Consider the following 13821-nt stretch of genomic DNA (forward strand, 5'->3'; position numbering starts at 1 on the left):
TGGCTTTCCTATACACTAACAATGAACTAATAGAAAGAGAAATCAGGAAAACAATTCCATTCACAGTAGCATCAAAAAGAATAAAATACCTAGGAATAAACCTAACCTAGGAAGTGAAAGACCTATACCCTGAAAACTATAAGACACTCTTCAGAGAAATTAAAGAGGTCACTAACAAATGGAAAGTCATCCCATGCTCCTGGCTAGGAAGAATTAATATCATCAAAATGGCCATCCTGCCCAAAGCAATATACAAATTCGATGCAGTCCCTATCAAATTACTAACAGCATTCTTCAGTGAACTGGAACAAATAGTTCAAAAATTCATATGGAAACACCAAAGACTGCAAATAGCCAAAGCAATCCTGAGAAGGAAGAATAAAGTTGGGGGGAATCTCACACCCCAACTTCAAGCTCTACTACAAAGCCACAGTAATCAAGAAAATTTGGTATTGGCACAAGAGCAGAGCCACAGACCAATGGAACAAATAGAGACTCCAAACATTAACCCAAACATATATCGTCAATTAATATTCGATAAAGGAGCTATGGATATACAATGGGGAAATGACAGTCTCTTCAACAGATGGTGCTGGCAAAATTGGACAGCTACATGTAAGAGAATGAAACTGGATCATTGTCTAACCCCATACACAAATAAATTCGAAATGGATCAAAGACTTGAACCTAAGTCATAAAACCATAAAACTCTTAGAAAAAAACATAGGCAAAAATCTCTTAGACATAAACCTGAGGTGACCTCTTCTTGAATATATCTCCCGGGCAAGGGAAACAATAACAAAAATGACGAGTGGGACTATATGAAGCTGAAAATCTTCTGTATAGCAGAAGACACCATCAATAGAACAAAAAGGTATCCTACAGTATTGGAGAATATATTCATAAATGACAGATCCGATAAAGGGTTGATATCCAAAATATATGAAGAGCTCACACACCTCAGCAAACAAAAGGCAATTAATCCAATTAAAAAATGGGCAGAGGAACTGAATAGACAGGTCTCTAAAGAAGAAATTCAGATGGCCAACAGACACATGAAAAGATGCTCCACATCGCTTGTCATCAGAGAAATGCAAATTAAAACCACAATGAGATATCACTTCACACCAGTAAGGATGGCTACCATCCAAAAGACAAACAACAACAAATGTTGGCGAGGTTGTGGAGAAAGGGGAACCCTCCTACACTGCTGGTGGGAATGTAAATTAGTTCAACCATTGTGGAAAGCAGTATGGAGGTTCCTCAAAATGCTCAAAATAGAAATGCAATTTGACCCAGGAATTCCCCTTCTAGGAATTTACCCTAAGAATGCAGTAGCCCAATTTGAAAAAGACAGATGCACCCCTATGTTTATTGCAGCACTATTTACAATAGCCAATAAATGGAAGCAATCTCAGTGTCCATCAGTAGATGAATGGATAAAGAAGATGTGGTACATATACACAATGGAATATTATTCAGCCATAAGAAGAAAACAAATCCTATCATTTGCAACAACATAGATGGAGCTAGAGGGTATTATGCTCAGTGAAATAAGCCAGGCAGAGAAAGACAAGTACCAAATGATTTCACTCATATGTGGAGTATAAGAACAAAGAAAAACTGAAGGAACAAAACAGCAGCAGAATCACAGAATCCAAGAATGGACTAACAGTTACCAAAGGGAAAGGGACTGGGGATAATGGGTGGGAAGGGAGGGATAAAGGCAGGTAAAAAGAAAGGGGGCTTTACAATTAGCATGTATAGTGTTGTGGGGGGGGTATGGGGAGGACTGTACAACACAGACAGGTCAGGTGGTGATTCTACAGCATCTTGCTATACTGATGGACAGTGTCTCTAGTGGGGTTTGTAGGGGGGACTTGGTGAGGGCTGGAGCCTGGTAAACATTGTGTTCTTCATGAAATTGTAGATTAATGATAGCAAAAATTAAAAAAAAGAAAGAACGAGAGAGAGAGAAAGAAGAAAGAAAGAAAAAGAAAGAAAGAAAGAAAGAAAAAGAAAAATGGTCAGCATCACTAATCATTAGGGAAATAGAAATTAAAACCACAAAGAAATATAATGACATTAAAAAAGTTTTTAATCCACTAGAATGGTGAAAAAGTAAACAGAAAAATACACAATTGACCATACCGAGTAGGGGATGTGGTGCCCCACTGTAACTTTTTTTTAAAATTTTTTGTTAAGGTATGATTGATATACACTCTTATGAAGGTTTCACATGATAATACAATGTGGTTACTACATTTACCCATATTATCAAGTCCCCACCCATACCCCAATACAGTCACTGTCCATCCGTGCAACAAGTTGCCAGAGATCCACTATGTCTCTTCTCTGTGATACACTGTTCTCCCTGTGATCTCCAGCATCATGTGTACTAAACCTAATACCCCTCAGTCCCCTTCTCCCTCCTCCCCAGCTGCCCTCCCACACCCATTCCCTTTGGTAACCACTAGTTCATTCTTGGAGTCTTGGAGTCTGCTGTCATTTTGTTCCTTCAGTTTTGCCTCATTGTCATACTCCACAAGTGACGGAAATCATTTGGTATTTGTCTTTCTCCGCCTGACTTATTTCACTGAGCATAATGTCCTCCAGCTCCATCCATGTTGTTGCAAATGGTAGGATTTGTTTCTTTCTTATGGCTGAATAGTATTCCATTGTATATATGTACCACATCTTCTTTATCCATTCATCTACTGATGGACACTTAGGTTGCTTCCATATCTTGGCTATTGTAAAAAGTGCTGCAGTGAACAAAGGGGTGCATATGTCTTTTTGAATCTGAGAAGTTATATTCTTTAGGTATATTCCAAGGAGTGGGATTCTGGGGTCAAATGGTATTTCCATTTTTAGTTTTTTGAGGAACCGCCATATTCCTTTCCACAATGGCTGAACTAGCTTACATTCCCACCAGCAGTGTAGGAGGGTTCCCCTTTCTCCACATCCTAGCCAACATTTGTTTTTCTTAGTCTTTTCGATGCTGGCCATCCTTACTAGTGTGAGGTAATATCTCATTGTGGTTTTAATTTGCATTTCCCTGATGATTAGTGATGTGGAGCATCTTTTCATGTGTCTGTTGGCCATCTGAATTTCTTCTTTGGAGAACTATCTCTTCATATCCTCTGGCCAGTTGTCAATCAGGTTATTTGCTTTTTGGGTGTTGAGGTATGTAAGTTCTTTATATATTTTGGATGTTAACCCCTTGTTGGATATGTCATTTACAAATATATTCTCCCATAATATAGGATGCCTTTTTGTTTTGTTAATGATGCCCTTTGCCGTACAAAACCTTTTTAGTTTGATGTAGTCCTATAAGTTCATTTTTGCTTTTGTTTCCCTTTCTCAAGGAGATGGGTTCAGGAAGAAGTTCATCATGCTTATATTCAGGAGATGTTTGCCTCTGTTGTCTTATAGTAGTTTTATGGTTTCATGACATACATTCAAGTCTTTAATCCATTTCAAGTTTACTTTTGTGTATGGGGTTAAACAATAATACAGTTTCATTCTTTTGCATGTATCTGTCCAGTTTTGCCTACACCAGCTGGTGAAGAGGCTGTCATTTCCCCATTGTATGTCCATGGCTCCTTTTTCATATATTAATTGACCATATATGGTTGGGTTTATATCATGGCTCTCTAGTCTGTTCCATTGGTCTATGGGTCTGTTCTTGTGTGAGCACCAAATTGTCTTGATTACTGTGGCTTTGTAGTAGAGCTTGAAGTTGGGGAGCATAATTCCCCCTGCTTTATTCTTCCTTCTCAGGATTGCTTTGGCTATTTGAGGCCTTTTGTGGTTCCATATGCATTTTAGGATGATTTTCTCTAGTTCGTTGAAGAATGCTGTTGGTATTTTGATAGGAATTGCTTTGAATCTGTAGATTGCTTTAGGCAGGATGGCCATTTTGACAATCTTAATTCTTCCTATCCATAAGCACAGGATGTGTTTCCATTTATTGGTATCTTCTTTAATTTCTCTCGTGAGTGTCTTGTAGTTTTCAGAGTATAAGTCTTTCACTTCCTTGGTTAGGTTTATTCCTAGGTATTTTATTCTTTTGATGCAATTGTGAATGGAATTGTTTTCCTGGTTTCTCTCTCTGCTAGTTGCTTGTTAGTGTATAGGAATGCCACATATTTCCGTGTATTAATTTTGTATCCTGCATCGTTGTTGTGTTCAGATATTAGATCTAGTAGTTTTGGAGTGGATTCTTTAGGTTTTTTCATGTACAGTATCATATCATCTGCAAACTGGGACAGTTTAATTTCTTCCTTGCCAATCTGGATGCCTTTTATTTCTTTGTGTTGTCTGATTGCCGTGGCTAGGACCTCCTGTACTATGTTGAATAGAAGTGGGGAGAATGGGCATCCTTGTCTTGTTCCTGATCTTAAAGGAAAAGCTTTCAGCTTCTTGCTGTTAAGTATAATCTTGGCTGTGGGTTTGTCATATATGGTCTTTATTTTGCTGAGGTTCTTGCCCTCTATACCCATTTTGTTGAGAGTTTTTATCATGAATAAATGTTGAATTTTGTTGAATGCTTTTTCAGCATCTATGTAGATGATTATGTGATTTTTGTCCTTTTTGTTGTGGCGGATGATGTTGGTGGATTTTTGAATGTTGTACCATCCCTGGTATAAATCCAACTTGATCATGATGGATTATCTCTTGGATGTGTTTTCAGATTCGGTTTGCTTATATTTTGTTGAGTATTTTTGCATCTATGTTCATCAGGAATATTGGTCTGTAATTTTCTTTTTTTGTGGTGTCTTTGCCTTGATTTGGTATTAGAGTGATGCTGGCCTCATAGAATGAGTTTAGAAGTATTCCCTCCTCTTCTATTTTTTGGAAATCTTAAAGGAGAATGGGTATTAGGTCTTCACTAAATGTTTGATAAAATACAGTGGTGAAGCCATCTGGTCCTGGAATTTCTTCTTTGATAGGTTTTTGATTACCAGTTCAATTTCTTTGCTGGTAATTGGTCTGTTCAGATTTTCTGTTTCTTCCTTGGTTCAGCCATGGAAGATTGTATTTTTCTAGAAAGTTTTCCATTTCTTCTAGGTTATCCAGTTTGTTAGCATATATTTTTTCATAGTATTCTCTAATAATTCTTTGTATTTCTGTGGTGTCTGTAGTGATTTTTCCTTTCTCATTTCTGATTCTGTTTATTTGTGTAGACTCTCTTTTTTTCTTGATAAGTCTGGCTAGGGGTTTATCTATTTTGTTTATTTTCTCAAAGAACCAGCTCTTGCTTTCATTGATTCTTTCTATCGTTTTATTCTTCTGAATTTTATTTTTTTCTGCTCTAATGTTTATTATGTCCCTCCTTCTACTGACTTTGTGCCTCATTTGTTGTTCTTTTTTGTAGTTTCATTAATTGTGTGTTTAGACTGCTTATATGGGATTGTTCTTCTCTCTTGAGATAGGCCTGTATTGCAATATACTTTCCTCTTAGCACAGCCTTGGCTGCGTCCCACAGATTTTGTGATGTTGAATTATTGTTGTTATTTGTCTCCATATATTGCTTGAATTCTCTTTTTATTTGGTCATTGATACATTGGTTATTTAGGAGCATGTCATGAAGCCTCTATGTGTTTGTGGGATTTTTCATTTTCTTTGCGTAATTTATTTTTGGTTTCATAGCTTTGTGATCTGAGAAACTGGTTGGTACAATTTCAGTATTTTTGAATTTCTGGAGGCTCTTTTTGTGGGCTAGTATATGATCTCTTCTTGAAAATGTTCCATGTGCACTTGAGAAGAATGTGTATTCTGTTGCTTTTGGGTGTAGAGTTCTGTAGATGTCTGTTAGATCCATCTTTTCTATTGTGTTCAGTGCCTCTGTCTCCTTACTTATCTTCTGTCTGGTTGATTTATCCTTCAGAGTGAGTGGAGTGTTGAAGTCTCTTAGAATGAATGCATTGCATTCTATTTTCCCTTTTAATTCAGTTAGTATTTGTTTCACATATGTGGGTTCTCCTGTGTTGAGAGCATAGATATTTATAATGGTTATATCTTTTTGTTGGATTGACACCTTTATCATTATGTAATGTCCTTTTTTGTCTCTTGTTACTTTCTGTGTTTTGAAGTCTATTTTGTCTGATACAAGTACTGCAACTCCTGCTTTTTTCTCTCTGTTAGTTGCATGAAATATCTTTTTGCATCCCTTCACTTTTAGTCTGTGTATGTCTTTGGGTTTAAAGTGAGTCCTTTGTAGGCAGCATATAGATGGGTCTTGTTTTTTTATCTATTCAGTGACTCTGTGTCTTTTGATTGGTGCATTCAGTCCATTTACATTTAGGGTGATTATCGATAGGTATGTACTTTTACCATTGCAGGCTTTAGATTCGTAGTTACCAAAGGTTCATGGTTAACTTCCTTACTATCTAAGAGTCTAACTTAGCTCACTTAATATGCTGTTACAAACACAATCTAAAGGTTCTTTTCTTTTTCTCCTCCTTTTTCTTCCTCCTCCATTCTTTATAAATTAGGTATCATATTCTGTATTCTTTGTCTATCCCTTGAGTGACTTTGGGGATAGTCAATTTAATTTTGCATTTGCTTAGTAATTATCTGTTCTACTTTATTTACTGTGGTTTTATTTCCTCTGGTGACAGGCATTAAACCTTAGGAACACTTCATGTATAGCAGTCCCTCCAAAATAGACTGTAGAGATGGTTTGTGGGAGGTAAATTCTCTCAGCTTTTGCTTATCTGGAAATTGTTTAATCCCTCCTTCAAATTTAAATGATAATCTTGCCAGATAAAGTAATCTTGGTTCCAGGCCCTTCTGCTTCATTGCATTAAATACATCATGCCACTCCCTCCTGGCCTGTAAGGTTTCTGCTGAGAAGTCTGATGTTAACCTGATGGGCTTTCTTTTGTATGTGATCTTATTTCTCTCTGGCTGCTTTTAATAGTCTGTCCTTATCCTTGATCTTTGCCAGTTTTATTACTATATGTCTTGGTGTTATCTTCCTTGGGTCCCCTGTGTTGGGAGATCTGTGGATCTCCATGGCCTGAGAGACTATCTCCTTCCCCAGACTGGGGAAGTTTTCAGCAACTACCTTCTCAAAGACACTTTCTATCCCTTTCTCTTTCTCTTCTTCTTCTGGCATCCCTATAATGCGAATATTGTTCCATTTGGATTGGTCACACAGTTCTCTCAATATTCTTTCATTTTTAGAGATCCTTTTTTCTCTCTGTGCCTCAGCTTCTTTGTATTCCTCTTCTCTAGTTTCTATTTCATTTATTGTCTTCTCCACCGTATCCAACCTGCTTTTAATACCCTCCATCGTGCTCTTCAGCGATTGGGTCTCTAACCTGAATTCATTCCTGAGTTCTTGGAAATCTTTCTGTACCTCCATGAGCATGTTAATGATTTTTATTTTGAACTCCCTTTCAGGAAGAGTTGTAAGGTCCATGTCATTTAAATCTTTCTCTGGAGTTATATTAATTTTACTTTCGACCAGGTTCCTTTGGCATTTCATATTTGTATATGGTGCCCTCTAGGGTCCAGAAGATCTACTCTGGAGCTGCTCAGCCCTTGAAGCAATGTCGGGGGTTGTAGGGGAGCAATACTGGTGCCTGGGGGGAGGAAAGACCTGTTTCCTGCTTCCCGGCTGCTGTGCCTGTCTCCACTTCCTTAACCAGTTGGCTGAATACACAGGTATAAGCTTTTGTCCCAGAGCAGCCGGATATGGATCCCTGCTTTCCACAAGTGGCTGGAATCTCAGTCTCTCCAGGAATTCTGCCTGTATTAGCTTTCCAACCCTGTAATCATGCGAGTATCATGAAAGCACCATGAAATGTATGTTTGTGTTCCCAGAGCAGATCTCTGGAGCTAGGTATTCAGCAGTCTCAAGCCTTCCACTCCCTCCCTGCTCAGTTTCTCTTCCTTCCGCCAGTGAGCTGGGATGGGGGAAGGGCTTGGGTCCCGCCTGGCCACAGCTTTGGTATGTTACCCTGTTCCATGAGGACTTCTCTTTTCTCCAGGTGTATGCAGTCTGGCACCGTCCGCTTTCCTGTTGCTCTCTCAGGATTATTTGCGCCAACTATATTTCCTAGTTGTATACACTTTTAGGAGGAAGCCTCTGTCTCTCCTCTCACCCCGCCATCTTTAATCGGATTTGGCAGCCGCACTGTAACTTTTGGGTGTGGTTGGTGAGATTGTAAAATGATACAATAACTTCTGAAAATAGTTTGATTTCTTAAAAAGGTAAACATAAATCTGCAATCTAAGCCAGCCATTTCACTTTTATTTACACATGAAAAATGAAAACATGTCCACTAATGTCTGAGTGGATAAAAAATTGTAGTATATCCATACAATGTACTCTGCTGGGAAATAAAATAACAAAATAATGGTACATGCAACAGTATGGATATATCTCAGAATTATTCTGCTGAGTGAAAAAGGTGAGGCAAAAAAAAAAAGTCTGTACTGTAGCATTCTAATTTGTGAAATTCTAAAAATGTAAACCAACTGATAGTGCTCAGAAGTGTATTAGTGTTTGCCTCATGAGTGGAGGGAGAGATGGATTAAAAGTGAGCATCAGAATACTTTTGTGACTGTTGTAATTGTTTGTGATTGTGTTATGGGAGAAAAATAACATAAAAACTCCTCAAATTGTATATTTTTAACTTGTATAGTTTCCTAACTGCAGACTAGGCACTAGAAAAAATGATCAGTGAATTTGAAAAATAACAGAATGACTCAAAATGAATAGATAGGAAAAGAACTGGGGAAAATAGCCTGTAAAACAGTGTCAGGTGGTCTATCTAAGTGGATCTCCAGAACAAAAAAAGGCTACAGAAAAAAATATTTGGAGGGATAATGGCCAAAATTTTTCCAAATTTGGTGAAAACTGTAACACTACACAGATGCAAGTAACTTTACTTAATCCAAGCCACCATATGCATGTAATAATCAAATTGCTGAAGTAGAAAGTGTCACTTTGTAATTACATAAACTTCCCCAGGAAGATATAACAATTATAAAATTCCTAGCCCCTTAATAATACAGCCTTAAAAACATGTAAAGCAGCATTCAAAGAAATAGAGAAATAGATGAAGCCACAATTTTATGAAGGTTTTACATACTTTTCTCAACATTTGTAGAACAAGCAGACGTAAACAAAAATGAATAAGGATGATTTAAAGAGCACAGTTAACATGTTAACTCAGTGAACAAATACAGAATGCTGCATCTAACAATTTTAGAGTACATATTTTCAAGCATATGTAGGAGATTTTCAAAAATTGCTTATATCGACTATAAAAACAGTCTCAGAAAATAATCAAAGGATTGATTTAATTTAGGCATTGTCTTTGACTAAATTAAGAAATAAACTTCTAAAAACAATGCAAAAAGCTGTAATGGAACTTAGGAAATACTTTGAATGATGAGGAAATAAAGACATCAAAAGTTGTGAAATGCAGCTTAAAGCATTACTTAAATGGAAATTGATGGCTTTAAATGCATATGTTAGAAAAGAAGAAAGACTGAAAGTTAATGAGCTAAATATCCATTAAAGCAAAAATAAGAACAAAATAAACTGAAAATGGAGGGCATGAAGAAATAAAAGCATGAGCAGAAATTAGTGGGTAAGAAGAACATATCAAAAAGAGATCAAGGAGTCGAAAGAATTCTTTTTAAATCTAAGAAAAAAAATTGAGAAACTTCTAATGAGCTTGATTGAGGAAATAGAAAGCATTAATAATCAAAGTAAGGAATGGAAAGCAAAAAGGCCATTACTGCTGATGCTGTTGACATTAGATAAAAGTATATATAATGAGACATTTTATAAGTAAATTGGAGAATAAAGTTTAAATGGGCAAGTTGCCAGAGAAAGCTCTAACTAATATAAGAAATAGAATACCTGAATAGTCCTATGACAGTTGAGCAAATTCGATTAGTAATAAGCACTTCAGAAAGACTGTATTTACATTTGGTGTCCCCGGCATGTTCTATTAAATATTCAAACAAGGCATCCTACATTTCCTAATTTTTCCCCAAGAGCAGCAGAAGAAAGAACACTGCCATTTGTTTTATGAGGTTGGCATAACATTGATATAAAAATTTGACAAGTATGAAGGAAATTTACAGACCAGTCTCATTGGTGAACATAGGTGCCGAACTTTTAAAGGAACTGTCAGGATAGGAAAACCAGCAAAAATACCTCACAGTAAATTTGAGTCTTCCCACAGAATGGAAGAAGGTTGGTTTAACATTCAGTGTAATTCATCATATTAAGAGAGTTCTTAAAAATGACTTTATTGTTTCAATAAATGCAAAATAAAACTTGATAAAATTCAACATCTATTCATGGTAGGAAACCCCACCTAGTAAGCTAGGTATAGAAGGGATTTCCTTAATAATTATAAGTAATAGTTTTAAAAGAATATATCAAACATATTTGATGATGAAAGTTTAAATGCTTTCCCATTTAGATTGAGTAGGAGTCAAGGATGCTTGCTATCACCACCACCACTTTTCAATATCTTAATGAAAGCCCTAACCAAAGCAGTAAGGCAAGAACCAGAAAAAGAAAGCAGTAAGAATTGGAAAGGAGGAAACCAAAATTACCATTATCTTTATAGATGATATATTTGTGTATGTAGAGAATCTCCAGATAAATTACTATAAAGACCGTATCAGTTTTGCTAGATATAGTGAATATACAAACATCAATTCTATTTTTGTAAACCTACAAAATACAGACTTTTAACTAACGCTGCCGTTTACAATAGCACCAACTATGTAGTATGAGTAAATCTTAACAAGATATATTTAAGACCTTGATCTGACCTAGTGAGGAGTTGAGAAATCCAATAGAACAGAAGTACTAGTCCTTCCTTTTTTGCTTCCCTTCAGGCTTAAATCTATCTAGGAAATGTGCATTTAAAAATATTCAGTAAAGGCCATGTGTCCAATATACCATGAAATAACAACTTAAAATAGTCGTTTGCAATATTATTTTTGGAGCATGTAGAACACCGCAAAAAAGAATTAGAATATCTTAGTAAAAGAAAGAGATCGGGGGCTGTTCAGTCTGAGTCTTCACTCAATATCAAAGCTTATCTACAGTATTCTTGAAAACTCTCTGGTAATGGTAGTTTGTGCATTTTTCTGCCTGAAATTTCCACTCATGGAAACTGGTACTGAATCACTTCACAAAGATTTTAAGTACGTATTTCCCAACTACCATGATAACTACACACTTTGTCAAGTCCTAGACATCAGTTGTAAGATACATCATTTCTTCATGTTCTACTGAATGAAAAAAATGTTGCCACTTTTTGACTATAATATACCATTTATTTTAATATATATCTTGACTTCAGAGATGTTGAAAGTTTTTAAGCATCTTACGATTTATGAAACATTTCTGTAGAAGTATTTATACTGTTTTACAATTTAGGAGTACCACTGAGAAAATCTATCTTTCATTTTGCAGATCTATCATAGTACCTTTACTTTTTTCCCTCCCTTATTAGTTTCTTTTCTTGGCTTCCCAATTATTCTGCCATACTGGTCATTTTGCTTTGGATGCTTTGCAGCACCAATAAGCCGCTGAAAATTGAATATGATACAGACTTCAGAAAGAACATTGTAAAATCCTAAAATGAGTATATCCAGAAAGTAGAATACTTTGTAAATTTATCAACTTGGGTTTTGTTAACTTGACAAAATTTTCAGTAATTCTTTTCCTTAAAATAAGGCAGTTAATAGCCATGAACAAATGGTTGTGTTTAAATTTTTAGAGGTGGATTTAAATTTATACATCATATATTTCACAATAAGAACTTCTCCCCATTGTTGCTCATTTACTTTTTTTTATAATTGAGGTTAAAGATGCTACTTTGTTAACATTTTTTTGTAATAAAAAATAAACAGCATTGTAATAAATGCCTTTTCTCATTTTTTTCTACAATATTATTAGAAAAGAAATCTATCCATAATATTTTAACCTGGAACTATTTCTAAATGTTAAAGGCATTTACCTGTTTTAATGGTGAAAATTTACATTTGAATATATTTCAATTTATTTATAATTGTAATTTCGGATAGTCATTGGTAGCTTTGTACTACTATGTTGTATATTACCTAGTTCAATTAATTTAACTAAAGGAAAATGACACCTCGTAGTATGTTAAATTTACAATTTTCTGATTCATGCAGAGTTTATGGTTTTTGATTATTGTAAAGTTAAGTTTTTCCAGTAGTTAATATACCTCTCTCTCTTTAAAACTACAGGTTTTGAGAGTATTTTAGAAGGGCTTTATGGACCACGGCTAAGAAGAGACCTCAGTTTATTTGAAGGTAATGTTATTTTAAGTTTTAAAATTCTAGCTTTCTGTCCTATTTAACAAAGGAAAAATGGTTCTATGCTAATTTTATATTAAACGTAGATTTGTAATCTCATTTAATTAGAAAGTGTCTTTAAATGAATAAATAAAAACCAAATATATTTCCTGTTACTACATAATGTTATTATAGTCTTTAAAAGACTTATAATACACTGATCAAAGTAGAAAACGAAGTTTGCTTTTGGCTTAATGGTGAAATTTAGTTTTTATTATTTTATACATTACACACTTTGACTTACTCTTAAAGAGGAATTAAAGGGTTCAATTAAATAAATGTCTTTTATTGCTGATGATACAGCCAGCCTGGAATTCAGAGGGTCACTCTGAGAAATCCTGCCATGTATGTACAGTTTTATATTTATGTATAGTAGTCTTTGTTATTTATTATCTCCTTTTCCAAATGCTCTAGCATAAATCTTGGTAGAATATTTTGATCTGTGATAGAAATGCTGTGATACCATGGTTTAGTTGTTTTATTATAAATGTAGAGTATTAGAACATTTTTATAGATATCTGACACTTTATAGTATGCTTCATTCACAAAATGAGTAGTGCTCGTACAGATTTTCTGCTTTGATCTTGATCAAATTATTTCTCAAGCTTGTATCTGGTCAGTTTTATATGCTATCTCTTGTAACCTTCTATTCTACTCTGGTACTTTTAAGGATGGAGACTCCAAAATGTGCCTTTTCCAGTGTTTTATCATTCTTACGGCTAGGATCTTTTTCTTATATCTCTTAATTTTAATCATTTCTCATTTTGTCATAGTATAACTCTGAATTAAATATTTTTGCCTAAAATAACTATAAGCAATGCTAAGTGTAGTTTTAACTATTTTTCTGGTCTTACAAATGAACAAAGGAAAAATCTAAAGAACAAAGGAAAAATCTAACTTCTTCAGGCTTCCTTTCTTAACCTGCTCTCCTAATTCTTATCAGGCATCAGCGTTATACTCAGTTGCCTTTCTATAACCCAGTTGAAACTTGTGACTCTTAGCCTCTTGATTCCCCACTTTCATTTATTTACTTAGTTATGTTTGTATGTATGTATATATTTATATTTCTTCAGAAATTAGTTGTTTACTATACAAAGGACAGAATGTTCTAAGGAAATTGATGCTTTGTATTTTATTTTTAGACTAGTATTTAAGTGTACAAGTCACACATGGTCATTTTAGGAAATTAGAACATACAGATAAGCTGGAAAGAAAAAAAATCTTTAACATTTTTAGATGAATGTAACATTTTTAGATGAATGTAAAATACATGTTTGTATGTATTTTTTTTACTTAAATGTATATGCTACATACACAGTATCCATAGTTTTTGTGCCTAGTGTTTGTTCACTAGTATATCATTTGGGTATATAAAATTCTGGATCATCATCCTCCATGGCTGCCCAGTATTTTTTTATGGATATATATAATGCATTTAACCAATTT

The 13821-nt window shown here is 35.0% G+C and overlaps 1 protein-coding gene across 12 annotated transcripts in view; it reads left to right on the plus strand.

Annotated features, from left to right (window-relative positions):
- LCORL (ligand dependent nuclear receptor corepressor like) overlaps window positions 1–13821 on the plus strand; it is a 172296-nt gene that overhangs the window by 37321 nt on the left and 121154 nt on the right. For all 12 annotated transcript variants that reach the window (XR_012131789.1, XM_073237783.1, XM_073237788.1 and 9 more), the window contains exon 2: window positions 12268–12333. Coding sequence is in view for 9 of the 12 variants with exons in the window: in XM_073237783.1 (XP_073093884.1) it covers window positions 12268–12333 (66 nt within the window). In the remaining 3 variants the exon portion in view is untranslated. The remainder of the gene's footprint in view (window positions 1–12267; window positions 12334–13821) is intronic.

The sequence above is a fragment of the Manis javanica genome, chromosome 5, assembly GCF_040802235.1.
Source record: "Manis javanica isolate MJ-LG chromosome 5, MJ_LKY, whole genome shotgun sequence".
Classification (NCBI taxonomy): domain Eukaryota; kingdom Metazoa; phylum Chordata; class Mammalia; order Pholidota; family Manidae; genus Manis; species Manis javanica.